At 37.7% G+C, this 17,349-nt stretch overlaps 1 protein-coding gene and 1 long non-coding RNA gene across 4 annotated transcripts in view; one reads left to right on the top strand and one right to left on the bottom strand.

Moving 5' to 3' along the window:
- The window catches only part of bcar3 (BCAR3 adaptor protein, NSP family member), a 95,455-nt gene that overhangs the window by 40,543 nt on the left and 37,563 nt on the right, over positions 1–17,349 (bottom strand). For 2 of the 3 annotated variants that reach the window (XM_067414139.1, XM_067414140.1), the window contains exon 4: positions 4,726–5,071. In XM_067414139.1, the coding sequence (XP_067270240.1) occupies positions 4,726–5,071 (346 nt within the window). Of the gene's footprint in view, positions 1–4,725; positions 5,072–16,636; positions 16,838–17,349 lie in introns of those variants that run through there. The other variant, XM_067414141.1, reaches the window with a different exon arrangement.
- LOC137039026 (uncharacterized) lies at positions 4,966–16,985 on the top strand. The gene is made up of 3 exons (XR_010897580.1): positions 4,966–5,081; positions 16,081–16,160; positions 16,906–16,985. It is a non-coding gene; the product is annotated as an uncharacterized lncRNA (long non-coding RNA).

Below are 17,349 nucleotides of genomic sequence, written 5' to 3'. Positions count from 1 at the left end.
ACCCCAGGATTCAGTCAAAGACTATAGGAAGATGGTTCACTCATATTTCTTATAAATGGGAGAATTTGCAACACTCAATATGGATGAATACGTCCCACCTTCTAACCAAAAGAGCCAATCGCTGATTGGTAAAGTCATTGCAGCTGTCGTTAGAAGCTCCGGTTCCCATAGAAACCTGAGACTCTTGTGTAGGACACAAGTGCATTGGCTCGTCTTGCTTGAAAAATATGTTTTTTTATTAATGCTATTTGAGCATAAGAAACAACAATTATTGGACAGTTCATTTCACAATTGTCGCTGATTTGAAATATGTTATTTTATTGCGAGTTCAACAAGGAGTTTTTGAGATTTCAGGATTCCCCCTTTCCAATAGATAGACCTGGTCTTGGATTCTCGAAATAGCGGCCCAGAGGCAGTATATTATAGAAAAGGCCCCTCATATACAGCTGCCTGTGTTTGCGATGCTCATCAGAAACGTGATATGATGACATCAACAAAAAGCAGAACAGCTACCCACGCTCCATTGTATTTATGCTTAATTTTTTTTAAATATATTGTCTGGCTCCCTTAAAGGTGTCATGAACTGGCTTTTTAAATTACTGTGTTATACTGTTGTCTGAGGTTAACTAATGATGTTTGTGTGGTTCTTACATTCAAAAACATTATTACTAATAAGTAATAGGCTATTTTCTACACTGGTTTTGAGGCTCTCTCCAAAAGTTGGGTTTTGATGAGCGTGAAGCACTGGAGACTTGGAAGTAAACGCCCACGGCTAGGATTGGATAAGATTTGCATATTTAATGAGCTTAAGTTCCCCTGTCAGTTCACATGAGAGAGGAGACCCGGAGAGATTGAGGGAGAAGCGGCAACCAGAATGATTCTCTCGACCACAGGGCTCGTAAATGTCTTTATCAAACGAACACAAGGATTTATTTCTCATCGACCCGCGATTGATTGGACTATTATTTTTATATTACACATAGCCCGCACGATCGGACCACACACACACACACACACACACACACACACACACACACACACACACACACAAAGAGAGTACAAGAGGTTCCAACAAAAACTGTTTCACGTCACATCAGCAGAACTGTGTGGCAGAAGGAAATCCTTTGGACCACCTGGAAGTCTGGATGGAATGTTTGGGTTCCGTAGAGCTTAGCAACACAAGACACAAGCAAAGTTACATAACACTGATACCGGACGGCCCAACAAAGACCCGAGTCTGCCAGCACACGCAGGGCATTACTGTAATTGCATTACTGCAGTTCATGTCAATTAATAAATGGGTAGCGGACATAAAATACTTTTAAAGTTTTCATTACTCCAACTAAAATCATGTTAAACTGCATTTTGTGGATTTTTTTGTATATATTATGCATTCCTAATTTCATTACTTTATTTTAATTAAATAACAACATGGAATATTTGTCATAAAAAAAAAAACATTATTGAGGACCACTTTTAACTCAAAACTTAATAGTAACAATTAAGCTCTCAAGTGAGTAGATTTATCCACTTATAGATAGTAACAAAATTATACTGTTTAAATATCTTTAAAGTGATGTGAATATTATAGATAGGTGGCACTGTCTAGAGACAAAATATCCTAGTGAAGAAAATCCTTAAATGTTTTTTTTAAGAAGTATTTTGCGATTAAAAATGCTATAATTATTATCATTACTTCAATTAAACTGGTAATTTACTCACATAAGAGGTCTTTTTACCTTATATATTGCAAAACACCAGGAAATCACTTATATCTTTCAATCAGAGATTTAAACCGATGGCAGATTGAACCAAGGAACAAGGTAACGGTGGTACACGTGAGAATTGTGGCCATGTAGTTATGAGGGTGCTGAGTGGGTTCTGTCAACAACTAGAACCACTTTATTCAGCTTTAACAAGTAAATCAATTGGCACTGTTGCCTCTCCATCATCTCTTTCATCTGACTCATTCTCTCTGTTTCTTTGTGTGTTTCTCTCAATCTCTCTGCCAATCTGTCTCTTCAAAAATTCTTTCATCTTTCAGTCAAGCTATAAATTTACAACCCTCACTTTAACCTGTGAAGACCCTGTCTGTGTTAGAACAGCTGCCTCACACATGCAGGTAGTAAGACTCAAAGTGCTTAAATCCTTTGTTTTATAAAAGATAAATGTCTCGGTCCTAGCAACAAAACCCATGGTCATCTCATCTGACTACTCACCTGCAGACAGACACACTAACACTGGTGGAGTGTTCTGCAGCCAGATGTTCAGGAGGTTGACATTTAATCACAATGCCATCCGAGTCTCCAACTCTGATTAATCAAATATCAGAAAAAGTCCTCCAGGAGCAAGCTAGTTATTGCTTCTGGGTTGATTTAACGTAGGTGTCCACACTGAGAATTACAATCCTGTTCTGTGCTGCAGGTTCCTCTTTCTCTCTCTCTCTCTCTCTCTCTCTCTCTCTCTCTCTCTCTCTCTCTCTCTCTCTCTCTCTCTCTCTCTCTCTCTCTCTCTCTCTCTCTCTCTCTCTCTCTCAGTGTTTATGTTCTACCTATTTCTTTTTCCATGTGTCACACAGAGTCGCAATAAGGTGTTGTTATGGTGACTGGGCCGCTATGAGAGGTGGTTGCTGCTGCCCAGAGGAGCTCCTTTTGTGTGCCTTGGTCATTTTTCACCTCCCATCTCTCTGAGCATTGTGGCTGTGAAATAGTAGTCCAATATTAGGTAACCTTCAAATGTCAAGGGACAGATATGACCCACTAGTCTTTACGGAAACCCAAACACTCACACCTACGCTTTCAAAGACATACACACACACAGTCACACTTATGTAAAAGCCTCTATTTAGGCTATCCTCTGCTTTTCCTGGGGTGCTTCTGTTTTTACGGAAGCAGTGAATAACACCTCATGTGTTGGTTATCAATGTTTTGTCTTATGGTCTGTACACTGTTTCAGTTATGGAAGCAATGCATATCTCTTTGTCTCTGGCTCTTTTCACACACAGGTTTCATTTATATTTTCTTTGCTGAGTTAGTTTTTGTGAAACTTGTTAGATATGTTAGATCACGAAATTAGCGTATTGTGAAAAGTAGCTTGTTTAAAGCTTGATTTCCATAAAATAAATCACAAAATAATGTCATATTTTTTATATTATCCATTGAATTATTATTATTTAATGTATCAGTATTTTCATTATTTATATTTATTTCTAACTAACTTATTGATTTATTAGTAAATTACCAAAACCTGGTTTAATAAAAATAATAATAATACGTTTATGGGAAATATAAGTTTATGCATAGAAAATAAGAGCTAATTTAAATTTTAGTTTGACCTACTGAGGTCAATATATATAATTATAATATATCAGTATACATATAGTACTATATAGTGACTATTTTTGTGCCCTGTTTGTGAAAAGTGCCCTATATAATCTGCAACACTTTCCACAGAGCCAGACACAGATTACTTTACTATCTGCCAGGCCATTTATTAAGGGTGAGATATATTACCTGTTAAGTCAGTCTGCATAAATAAGGGACAAACACAAACTGCTTTGTTGCAGACTGTGATAAGATCAGAAAGTCAGTGACGACGATACAGTCAAACAGGCCTAAAGCTATTGCAAAGAGACGCAGATAGACAGTGAGGAAAAAGAGATGGAGACAGTCCTGGACATGAGACTGTGCCAGTAGCAGCTTGTGTTTTGTGATTATGATCTCAGATGCCCTATTTTTTAAAGTTAACAGGATAGGTGGCCAGCGTAAGGCTGAAGATTTGGTGTCGACTGCACTGACGTCACACTTTCTATCAGTTATGTTAAACCACTAGCCAAAACACAGGAGTGATGGGATACTACAAAAAAGGGCAGAGCACAGATGGAACATATTGGATGTTTGCATCTCTGTTAAAATCAAATTACATCCCACTGCACAAATACGTGCTAGAAAAGGGTAACAGCAGTTTTAGGATGCTCTTTATTCACTGTGTTAGCAGTGTGTTGGGTTGAGTTCACCTTTGCATCTAAATCACTTTCTAGCCTTTATGTAAAAAAATTTATATACATAGTCTAAAATTATCATATTTTTTAATATACCATAAATAAGCAACCACAACTATCTCTGGTGACCCAAAAGTTGTTCAGTTAAACAGTCAAAAAATAGATTCGAATTTATGATATCGTATATGACGATTTATTTAGAAGACATTGTACTTGAAGGTAACTTGTAATGTCCTATAACACTGTGTCCTAACTGGGCAAAATACAAAAAGGTTCCAGCAACTAATGTTATCATCAATTTTTACCTTGTCACGATTAGGACAGTGTAATAGCACAATGTAAATGTGATCAGTCCTTACTAAACAGTCCTATTCTATAATCTGACAAGGACTACCAGAAATCTAACTAACAGATGTGTTGTAGTGATATTGTAGTGCCAGTTCTGAGACAAAAAAGCTTGATCATGTTGTACTTTTATATACTCTGTAAAGTGAAAAAAATCTCACACTGTGTTTCATCATTTGTTTGGTTTTCAGATATTTTTAGTTAAAGAGCCTAAGCTGTGAAGAGCAGGCAGGTTAAGTTGCTGCTGTGTTGACCTTCACATTAACTTTGACCTTAATCTTGACTTTGTCTTTGAAAACCTATTTCCGTATAGTAATGCTACTCTTAGCTGAGGGAAAGAGCAGTATATGATATACCGTGTAGATAAATAAACAGTTTACCTGGATTTGATGCTGCCGTTTCTGTCTGAGTAGAAAGCCTGGTGTTCTTCAATAATGTTGTGTATTAGCGGTGACGGTGGCAGGCGATATCGGCCTGTGTATGGGGCTGCTGATGAGCCCACATTTCCATTCATCTCCCATTGCTTCACAGGGGGACCAGTGCTGTTCTTCTTTTTGCGAGGCAGTGTGCCATGGATGGAGACGCCCTGGTAGCTGCTGACCGGCACCTCTGCCACAGTGGTCCGAGAGCTTAGCAGATCCATGGAAGATGCGAGCGGGCACTGCCGCCCAACGTGCATGTTCCTGGGCAGACTGGAAAACCTCCCTTCTGCCATCATCCTCAGCTCTGTAAAACAGTAAAAAAAGTTTATCAGATATGCAGATATGCCCATAAAACATTTCTTATTATTTATTAACTTTAAAAACAGTTGAGCTACTTAATATTTTTGTGGAAATCATGATACATTTTTGTTCAGGATTCTCTGAAGATAGCATTTGGATTTTTCCAATGTTTTTGTAATAATGTAATAGTCTTAAAGGTGCACTATGCAACTTTTCTGTCCGCTAGAGGGCGCCTATTCAAAATAAAGGCGTAGTTTGATGACGTGAAGTTTATCTTGGGACATGTGGTCTTCACCTCACAGCCAGTGGAAAAGAATCGGGATAGGACTCGGATGGCAGAAATAATGTTGATGGATGCGGTTATTAACGTTACTGTAGTGTGAAGCAAAGCAGCACCGAGTGTTGTGGAGCTGAGAAAGGCAGCTGGAGCGATTGTTAATAAGATGAACAACACACGCCTCGTGAGCAGCAGGACTTTTATTATGACGGGACACAGGTGCGGGCACTATTTCCGCTTTTCTGGTCATACGTATGAGGTAACACAGCTCTGTTTATCATATTACATACAGTTGAGTGTGTGAAGAATTATGTCATGATGTTACTCTGTGCGTTCGCTCGGCGGCTGCTGTGACACTTGTTCACACTGCTAAGAGTAAAGCGCTTCTGCTGAAATAAAACCGGAAACTGAGGGTAACGCAGATATGACGCAATTGACAGGCGACTCCCTCTGACGCTATGCTCAGACGTCCCTGGTTAAAATAGCAGTTTTCTCACAATTTACAAATAGTTGGAAAAATGTGGGATATTGTAAGAACTCAACTGAACAAAATATATAACACTGGCCTGGTGGTTTTTGGATATTTTACTGGAAAAATACTACATAGTGCACCTTTAACTGTCAATTTGGATTCATTGATTATGTCTTTGCTAAATGAAAGTGTACATACTTTTGTCTGTCTGGGCATAGTGTTAGTCTATTTCCATAACAGAAAGGTATATATAATACTGACAGTAGTCTGTGTTTATACCTATTATTGACCACACAGATAAGGTGAAATGTTACTGGGTGTTATTTCTTCTGACATTCTTTCAGATGGTATCAACAGCTAATGTTTAGACGAAACCTCCTGCCATGTGTACCCTGTGGCACAGGTAAATTGGAACACATCACCTTTTGATAGACCTGTCTCCTGTAGTAACAGAGAAACAAGAAACAGAGACATCTCTCTCAAAGAGAGGGAACTCCGTTCAGGCAGACCGCAAGACGTGCAGATAAGGATCTTCCCTTGTTGTCTTCAAACTCATGTTTACTTCAGCATTCCACAGCCACACGAACACCACTAATTGGTGCAGTGAAAGTGGAGACAGATTTTATGGAATTATGCATAAGCTAGATTTGAAGGCAGCACACTTTCTTTTAAAAGGATAGTTCAATCAAAAATAAACAGTGGGTGTGTGAGTTCACTGACCCAGACCCTTGATAAGTGTGAGTGTGTTGACCCCATTATTCAGCGCACACATGCATGCAGCAGAGCTGGTGTTGCCGTCACCATCTTTTGTCCCTTTTGTGATGAGTGAAACTCAATCTTGGACCCTGACAGCGCTTCTGTTTAAGGTCTGGCATGATCTCATTCACTTCATAAAGAGGGGGGAGCTGATTTCATTTCAGACTCATTCCAAAAAGTTCACCACCATTCGACCCCAAAGTTCTTCCTCCACTTCTTACAGCTGCTCATTTGGTTCTGGGTTAGCAGCTTATATTGTTGTTATATATTAGTGTTTTCCCAAAAAGTGCAGTGCAGCAGTGCATCCAGGGTCCACAACTGAACACTCGTCGAGCACCAACTGTGACTGAAATGTGGCCTTGGCGAGTAAATATATATTATATATTATATATATATATATATATATATATATATATATATATATATATATATATATATATATATATATATATATATATATATATATATATATATATACATATACAATACAATGCCTTGCTTTTGCTGCAAATAAGCATTTTTCCCCACAGAAAAAAAAGGTAATCGTGAGTTTTACATCTCACAAATCAGATTTTTTTTTTCTCTTGCGCAATTGCAAGTTATAGGAGTCAGAATTGTGAGGCATAGACACCGAATTGTGAGAAAATGTCAGAATTGTGAGCTGATTTTTTTCTTAGAATTGCACATTCATATCTCACAATTCAGAGTTTATATCTCACACTTGAATAACTTGTAATTGTGAGGAAAAAGTTTATATCTAGTTTATATATATATATATATATATATATATATATATATATATATATATATATATATATATATATATATATATATATATATTTAATGTATATTTATGCAATTGTGAGGGGGGAAAAATGAGAAAAAAGTGAAATAAAAAGTTAAAAGATAAAAACATTACCACTTTTATTTTTTATTTCTGTGTTGGAAACAAGCTTCCATAGGTTTTGTGGTCAGGAACATTTTCTTAATTTATCCTCCAGTACAGTGTGACAGAGTTAATTATGGACCATCTGTGGAGAATGGAAAGACATGGAAACTCCCTGGTAATGCTCTGTCGGGGTGTTTGAACCTGCAAACTAACCACAGTCACCTCCACCCCCCAAAATGCACTGATCCCTGACCACCAACGTCCTGAATCAGTTTATCATGTGACTGTGCTCTTTTAATGCTTTTCTTCAATATAATTTTAGATTTAACAAACCCTGGCCTAAGATAACAGTTGTGCTGGTTCTTTTGTTCTTAAAGAATAAGAAAATATATGCACTTAATCAGACTACAGTTGTCACACACCTGAAAATCACTTTGGAGGCTTTTTTTAATTGTGTTTATGTAATTCTGTACATAGTCTGGGTGTTCTGGTGTAATGTCTAGATCCACACAGCGGGTTTTTAATGGTTTGATCAGAGCACTCTGCAATGTTATGAAATCCCTCTATGAATACCTCGGCTGTATATTTATGCACCTGGAGCACCTGTGCGCTGTCCTGGGGCCCTGAAACACGAGACACCATTCACTGGTGCTGTTTTTCATGTGGTGTGTAATGGCTAGGAGACATTAAAATCCACAGATCAGTGTTACTGAGTTATAATCCTGGCTAGTCAGGAATCCCCTTTTGGTTTCAGATTAATTTGTCTCACATGTCTCAGAGTGTGAGGGACAGTCATGCTCCTCTGAGAAGGCAGATCTGGACTTCCTGTGTCAGGGGAAGTCAAGGGACTGAGTCATACTCTTATACACTGGTGATTTTAGGAGGGCAACTGTGACCTTACTAAAAATAAAAATAGGAACATATAAGTAGAACAATTTGGCATGCTCATATCAGATTTTTTTAAGGGATCAGATTTTAAAAGGGGGACCCTTCAGGCCCCTGAAGGAGGCCATTGATTTCAGTAGGATTATAAATCTTTCCTTCAATGTGAGTAATTCACATGTGACTGTGATTTAACGGGATAGTTTACCTAAAAATACAAAATTTTATTCAACATTGACTCTCGTGCCTTTTAGAAATCCATAAAAAACATTTATTGTAATGAAGAAACATAAAAAAACAAATACAGGGTTTGGAATGATATGAGAGTGAGTAAATGATAACCATTTATATTTGTGGGTGAATTTTTTTTGTAACACTTTCACACCACTTAAACCACTGAACACTATGCATTTCACCTATGAAATTCACTCTGGGGTCAAATGTAACTGGCCTCAGCAATGGTCTTTTTTATGAAGAGACATCTCATCATTGACCACTACAGTCTTTCACTTAAATCAATGCTTTTTAATTATACCCATCATTGAGGATGGATGAACTTGAGTCAGGTGCGATCAAAAGTCTTGATTGATTCACTCAATTTTTTTACTTTTTACTTTTAAATGATTAAAGGGGGGGTGAAACACTCAGTTTCAGTCAGTCATGTCAATCTTGAGTACCTATAGAGTAGCATTGCATCCTGCATATCTCCGAAAAAGTCTTTATTTTTTAATAATTATATAAGAAAGATGCGCTGTTCCGAGTCTTTCCGAAAAAAGCCGAGCGGGTGGGGGCGTGTCGTGTGAGCGGAGCTAAATAGTGACGTGTGCGCCGCCGTGTTGAGTGCTGTGTCATCCCTAACAGCGGGAAAAACTTTATTCAAACTAAAAATATGGCTTTTAATCAGATACAGCCATACATCTATGATCCGGAATCAGACCCAGAGGCTGCAGTTGAACAGGAGCAGCAGCAAAAACGACTAGAGCAGGACGTCTCTATGTGGTACAAGTTATACACTAACTATATAATATGCTTAGCGGCTTGTGTTATTTACATATTTATACTTGAATTATATCGTCGTATTTTTGTCTTTGAAGGTGTACATGTGGGAAGTGCAGTTGTGCACGTGTGTTTGTGTGTTTACGCGTGGTTTGTGTAGACAACACGGAATAGTAGCGCATTTGAATGAAGAAGCGCGCTTATTTAGTTCAACATATTTCCCCACTCTTTGTGTATTGTTGTTTGAAGTGCTTTTACAATACACAAACATAAAGTTACACATATAGTGGCCAGCTAAACAAATGTACACGCACTACACATCGCATGCTCCATTTATCAATTTCTATATATAGTAATATATATAGTAACTATACGTGATCATGTTTGGGCTACTTGATGAGCATAGACACAGACATTTGAAGCAGTCTAACTCACCGCCCGCGGTTCTAACGTTGGGACTGCTCCATCCTTCAGCATTAGGCGATTGGAAAATCCGGCATCAAGCTGGGCCTTGTTTATGAAACAGTCGGCACCGAAATGCAGCGAACAGATATAAACATTCGCGCAACTCAGTTGCTGATCCGGAAAAGCAAATTACATCCACTGTTGCCTTACCGCGGGGTTTTGGGGGAATCTGTGCAGGACTGTCTTGGTCTGGCAACCAAAAACGCACTTTTTGATGTCATTGTTAATTGTGCACATTACCTGTGCAGCGCATCCTACAAGCCAGCGCTTTGATGGGCGTAGCCTGTTACTTTCGCTCTCTCCCTCTCTCTCTCTCTCTCACGCGCTTCCGGTAGAATTGTCCGTAAGGCCCATACAAGGAAATTCCGCCCCCATTAACGTCAAAGGGGACGCATGATCGCAAAAAACTTGCCGAAACTTATGACTAACCGGAAGTAGTATTTTTGACAAAGAAATACTCCCATCAAACGTCCACCTTAACTTTTGAAACTTTGTCCATGTTTAGTATGGGATTCCAAGTCTTTAACAGTGTAAAAAGATCAGTATGCATGAAACAGCATTTTACCCCCCCTTTAAGAACAATGAAATGTTTATTTTTATCCTTTAACTTGTATTGAGTAAAAAAAAAAATGCTGTACTTTATACACTTCATACACAAGAAGAAAGCTGAAATGTTTTAAAAGTTTAAATGGTTGAGTACTGACTAATATTTTTAAATATTAGAATAGCAGCAACTTGTAACATGTAACTTGGACACTATAATGTCAAATATCTTGTTACTATGACATAAACTAAATACTCAGTGTAATAGGAATCTTTAACACAAGTGATTTCCCTGCTCCTGCTCTCAGCCCAGGTCAAAAGGCCACTGTAAGCGAACGTGGTGTCTAAGAGCTCTGCATGGTGTAATTTTCAACATTTCAGCACCCAGTGAGGCAGAGAGACAGCTGTCAGCACTGCAGATATGCAAAAAATGGCTCCCCTGTGGCTCTGGATTACATATGCTAAACAATTAAACCGTTAACTTTCAACTTCCTCCCCTGAGGTCATGAATATGCAAAACGCTCATTAAACGGTTCTTAACTAATGCTTTGCTCTTCTTTTTCCCAGTAGACTCCCTATTGATTATCCCGTTCTCTCTCAAGTGCTTGTTCTATTCTAGACTGACATGCCATCATATGACCTCACTTCAAAATGTCAATCACAGTAGCCCATTCTCTCTCTCTCTCTCTCTCTCTCTCTCTCTCTCTCTCTCTCTCTCTCTCTCTCTCTCTCTCTCTCTCTCTCTCTCTCTCTCTCTCTCTCTCTCTCTCTCTCTCTCTCTCTCTCTCTCTCTCTCTCTCATGAAAGCACAGCTGGTTGCTGGCTGACATCATCCCCTATATCAAACAGACTTATTTGCCTCTGGCTAATACATTGTCATGATTGGGAACGTTAAATCGCCTTTGTTCTGCAGGAAAGCCATTATCTTCTATTTTAGGCTGGCTTATACACAGACTACATGGATAATTTGGCCAAAAAATGAATATTCTGTTATTCAATTATTCACCCTCATATTGTTCCAAACTTCTAGAAATACTTTCTCTGAGCTGCTCTTTTTAAAGAAAAACTAAAAAAAGCATGATAAAAGTTATCTTTAAAACGTATTCCACGTTTTCTAAACCCGTAGAATACCTTTATGTGACAAACCAACTTATTATTTGTAAATCACTCAAAATCTTGCACAGAAAATTTTGCTTGGCAGCCGTGGTTGCCATTCACTTTCATTGTATGAAAAAGAGCTTGGACATGCTTTACATGACTCCTTTTGTGCACCACAGAAAAAAAAACATAGGCATGAGTAAATTATTCCCGATATATCCCTTTAGGCCTTTTTAAAGAAATGTTTTTTAGTATGATTTTTTTGTTATTTGTCTTTCACCCATGTCAAGTTTTTTTGCTAATAAGCTATTGCTTGCTCATTTCAAGTTCCTTTAAAAGGATTATCCAGATTACGCAACAGTATTAAATGGGTATAGATGTATGCAATGTACTGGTTACAATAACAATCACAGGCAAGGTCACACTGGTTTTTTTTCTCATACTCAAAATGTGCATGTTATACAAACAAGACTCTCAGCAAAAAGGTTAAATACATGAAGGAGGAGAATTCTCTGCGCATTTTAAAACAACAAGACGACTATTCTCACCCGGGCCCTTTCAGTGTCCAGCCATCCCCCACAGGAGTTGGTGGGAATCTCGTGAATAATGTAGTTTTCCTTTAATTAATTCAAACCTGCTTACAGAACACAAAGGCCCGAGTGAGAGGAGAGCAAGTGTAGGGTTTAAAGAGCTCTTTACACACAGCCATGCATCAGCCATGATGGCCTGAAGGAGTGGAGAACACATTCTGTAGTTCTGATAGAACCGACCAATAAATTGTAGATCCAAAGTGCATGCTGAACAGAGTTAAAAGAATGGAGCAGGTTCACTTCAGGTTAAGATGTTTGACATGGTATCGATTACCACAGAAAATAATGTTTTGTTTTTCGAGCTGTAAAGTAGTTTGAATTGTCCTTTTCGTGGTGGGATTATTAAAGGGAGATTATCGTCTGGTTATTCTGACATAATTCCTGAGGTCAAGTCCTAGGTCATGTTCCTTTCCCTGCTGCGTGGATCATGTGAGAGTTACCAGGTGTGCTGACTTTAAATGGTCATAACAAAAGGTGGGCTTTGGACAGACAAAGTTAGTATGCCATTTTGCACATATCTCATGTTGACAGTCTTTTGGCTGTTTACTTTTGTATGTTAAATGATTGTGATCTTGTATTGGGTCAAAACTTAAAGGGATAGTTGACCCCAAAAAAGAACATTTTTCGTCATTTACTCATGTCGTTCCAAACCTGTGAGACCTTTGCTCATCTTCAGAACACAAATTAAGATCTTTTTGATGAAATCTGAGAGATTTTTGTCCCTCCATTTACAGCTACGCAACTACCACTTTGATGCCTCAAAAAGTTTATGAAGAGTAGGGATGGGAATTTTTCTCAATTTTTCATTTCGATTACTCGAGTAACCATGGGCGGGGCTTGTGCAGGGGGCGGGGCGTCTCCGTCATGGAGATGAAACTATTTTAAGACGAAAATTAATGTTGACACAAACATGAGATGTCTATGAAAATATGAATGACTATAAAAAATAACTGCTATAAATGTATCTGAAAAAGAAACAAAATAACCGCCTCAAATAACCCAGTCAATAATATCGGACATTGTATTTGAGCTGAAACTGTGAAAATACCCCCCTTTGCTAGAGCAGCCTTTCTCAAACTTTTTTCAGTCAGGGCACCTTTCAAAAGTCCATAAAATTTCAAGGCACCCCAGTTTAAAATATATTTTAAAAACACTGCATAACCCAAATTTAAATGCAAATGTCCTGTTTATTTAGACTGGACAGTAATGAACAGAGCATAATACTCCATTTCAAAGTAAAAACTGTCCGGTTATTGTGGGGCTTTTCTTTTTTTAAAACGATCCATGCTGCTGTTGCTTGTTTCTTGCTCTTTGTGAAATCAAATGTATTTTCGCGGTTAAATTATAAAACAATGTAGCCAACTGCACAGTCACGCGACCCCGGTGAGGACGTCATGACAGTTACTGATGTGAGACGGATTTTTATGGTTAAATTTATATATATATTTATCTAAAATTAATTTACAATTTTATTAATCCGCTCATATGTTTAACTCTTTCACACGCAAATGTAAAACATTCTGGCTGACCCCCCAGCGTGAGTTTTTCAAAGCGACCGTTATTAATGTGTCACTTTAAGGTTTCCATGGTGACGCGTCATTGCTTGTCATGTGACACACCGCAGCAACAACAGAGCTGAATGAATGATGATCTGCTTTTATGTCATTTTTCCTTTTTTATTCAAAATGTTCACAAATTTGTTAGATATTGCATGAAATATCTGATATTCCGATTGTCAAATATATACAAGTGGAAGTGTTTTGTTGTTTAAACACCTTTATAACGATCGCGTAAGTTGAGCTGTATGCACGATGGGCGCCATCGTACGTGCCATCGATCGTACGTGTGAAAGGGATAAAAAGAAGAATGTATTTATATAAATTCAAATATATTTTATATATGAAATTTCAGATTTATTTATTTTTTTAGCCTACGTAATTTTTTGGCGGCACCCCTGACACAGTCAGGGGGCACCCCAGTGTGCCGCGGCACCCACTTTGAGAAAGGCTGTGCTAGAGGATTAATAAACTAAATCAAACACATCCTATATGAGATTAATCATATATATGCCTATTACGATTTACATCTGTCCAAAAGGAAGCAAATGCACACACATGAACTTGGCCATGCTAGTCTTTTACAGGCTAAATAGACAAATATATATTTTTAAAGTCAGGGCTTTATGTTGCCCATCACTAATAAAGAGATCTTAAAACAAATACATGTGAATTGTGTGGTTTAGTCAAAATTTTCTGAAGTGACTTGATCACTTTATATGATAAACAGATTGAATTTAGGCTTTTATGCACATTTAAGCATTGATTAGTGAACATAAACAGAATCTCAAACGTACTGCATAGCACATGAGAATGAACCTCATCGGTTCTTGCCAACATGCTTGAGCTTCAACAACTGATGTGGAAGTTGATGAATGTTTATATGTGAATAAAAGACTAAATTCAATCTGTTCATCATATAAAACGATCATGTCTCTTCAAAAAAAAAAAATGGACTAAACCACTCAATACACATGGATTAGTTTTTAAGATCTCTTTATGAACTTTTTGAAGCATCAAAGTGGAAGTTGCGTCGCTGTCAATGGAGGGACAGAAATTGCTCAGATTTCATCAAAAATATCTTAATTTGTGTTCTGAAGATAAGCGAAAGTCCTACGGGCTTGGAATGACATTTTTGGGTGAACTATTCCTATTGAGTCCAATGTAAAATGTACACACTACCATTCAAAAAGTTCGGGGTCAGTAGGATTAAAAACTTTTTTATTATTATGCCTTTATTTTTCCAGGTTGCAATAAATTGTTTAAAAGTGGCATTAATGACTTTTACATTGTTATTATTATATATTAAAAATACATACTGTTTTCAATGCTGATAACAAAGCCTATGATGGCTGGGGTAACAGTTGCTGAATATTCAGATTTGCAATCAAAGGAATTTGAATGGGGAAATATATATTAAAAGTCATTTTAAATTGTATTAAAATTTCACAATATTACAGTTTTCATTATTGATCAAATCCACATTTTACTGACCCCCTAACTTTTGAATGGCAAAACCAGTTAAGAACGACTAGTCTAGATTTTGTAGAGTAAGAGTTCTCGTACTTCCTGTATTACATCACTGTGTCTCATTGATTGAGGGTCCCATTGTCACTGACAATAGCAGTAAAGCAACAGGAGACAAAACAACCAAGAATGCACCATAGTTCTTCCAATGCGGACCACTCGGCTGCACACAGAGGGAGGAACATATGGGCAACAATACATCAACCTCCCCCCACCCCCCAGACACAACACTTTCTACTTCAACTCGGACTCCCTTAATAGTAGTCAACAGCCACAAATCAGGCCTGAGTGGTTCATTACGCAGTTCTATCGCTTAGGCTTATCAAAATAGGAAGTGTGGAAATACACTCAGACTTGTGAACACACCACACGCCCATTCACTGAAGGCGTGGAGTCAGTGGTCACATCCTTCTCTCTCAGCTCTATGTGCTAAAAGTAGATCCTTTAAGATCTACCAGTCCAATCACATGCAACACGACTGCTCCCTAATTACTGTAATGAGCATGTTGAGAGGAAAACACCACAAACAAACAAACAAACAAACGGCAAGAGCAATGAAGGGAGGACAGAATCAGACCAAAACAGAAAAGCTCCAGTTCCTTTGCTGTATATTTAAGTTCGTAAGTTATAAGAAATGGATAAAATCCTGTTCATCAACACCTTTTCTTCGTTTGAATGCTTTTATTTGAGTGCATCTCCATGTACATTTTGTTCAGACCAGAAACAACCATATATATATATATATATATATATATATATATATATATATATATATATATAGCTTTTTTGATAGTAAATATTTAGATTTAATAGTTTGTTACACAAGTAAACACACTCATAGTTGTTCTTGTTATAAAGGTAAAATATACTAGTACTTGATACCAGTAAAAAAAATACAAATTCATAGCTAAAAAGTAGCATACAATAATCAACCTTTAATGAATCCTTCTTTTGTTGAGCAGGAAGGGGTGAGAAGAGATGTCAAGCCTCAACCTCCCCAGCTGCCCATCTATGATCTGACCCGCAGTGCTGTATTCAGCCTGTGAGTCGACTTGTGAGATTTGTGACATATTAATCACAAATGTATTAAAGTCCTAAGCAGTGGCTGCCACTGTTTTCCACATGAGCAGCTCCAAAGAAAACAGATACTGCTGCTGTGAAAACTTTATAAAATACACACACAGACACACACACACACACACACACACACACACACACACACCCTCCTCACAACAGCTACTGTCAGCTACTGAAACTAACACACAGACCGTTTGCACGGTTAGACAATCATAATTAGCATTATTTGTTGTTCAAAGAGCTAAAAAATTTACTTAAATATTATATATATATATATATATATATATATATATATATATATATATATATATAATATTTAAGTAAATTTTTTAGCTCTTTGAACAACAAATAATGCTAATTATGACTGTCTAACCGTGCAAACGGTCTAACGGTATATATATATATATATACTAAACTAAATAAATGTTTTTCTTTTCTTACCTGGCTAAAGGTTGTAGGTTCTCCAAGTATGAAACAACTGAATATTCTCCTTTTGCGATCTGTGATTAAATGTTTCACAGTTTCACAGCAAGCATAGCGATCTAGTGCACAGATTCACACTGATGGACAACAAGACGTGCGTGAACAACAATCCTGTTATGTTGCTACTGACCTCCCACTATGAACTGTGCCGGTGTTTTTCAAGTAGTCTTACAATCTCCTCAAAGTCTCTCTCCCTCTCTCTCTCTCTCTCTCTCTCTCTCTCTTAGTTCAGCCCCCAAGGGAGTGATTTAGGATTTCCCAGACACACCCTCTCCAATGGGCGGAACTTATGGAGTCATCTCACAACTTACTAGCCGGCCCCTGCCCCCAGCAGCTCTCTCCTATGTCATGTGTCCAGTCCGCACATTACTGGCCCCCCTTTGTTGAAGTTAACTTTTTGGACAAGTATCACTGTCTCTGTTATGTGTCAAATTAATACTAATAATTGAAGTAACGGAAAAACTGTCCGCTTTAGACTATTGAAATAACTACATGTCAACTAACTCTCATTAATTTGCAACAACATGTCAACTAACTCTCAGAGTATTAGTAGACTAGGTTAGGATTACAGTAAGTACAATAACTTGACATACTTGCAAAGTTACTTACAGTAACGATCAAGTAAATAAATTAGGCATTAGCTAATATTAAGCAGACAGTCAACTAATGAC

Source organism: Pseudorasbora parva, chromosome 13 (assembly GCF_024679245.1).
Source record: "Pseudorasbora parva isolate DD20220531a chromosome 13, ASM2467924v1, whole genome shotgun sequence".
Taxonomy (NCBI): domain Eukaryota; kingdom Metazoa; phylum Chordata; class Actinopteri; order Cypriniformes; family Gobionidae; genus Pseudorasbora; species Pseudorasbora parva.
Note: the sequence above shows the minus strand (reverse complement) of the source record. Positions and strands in the feature narration are given on the sequence as shown.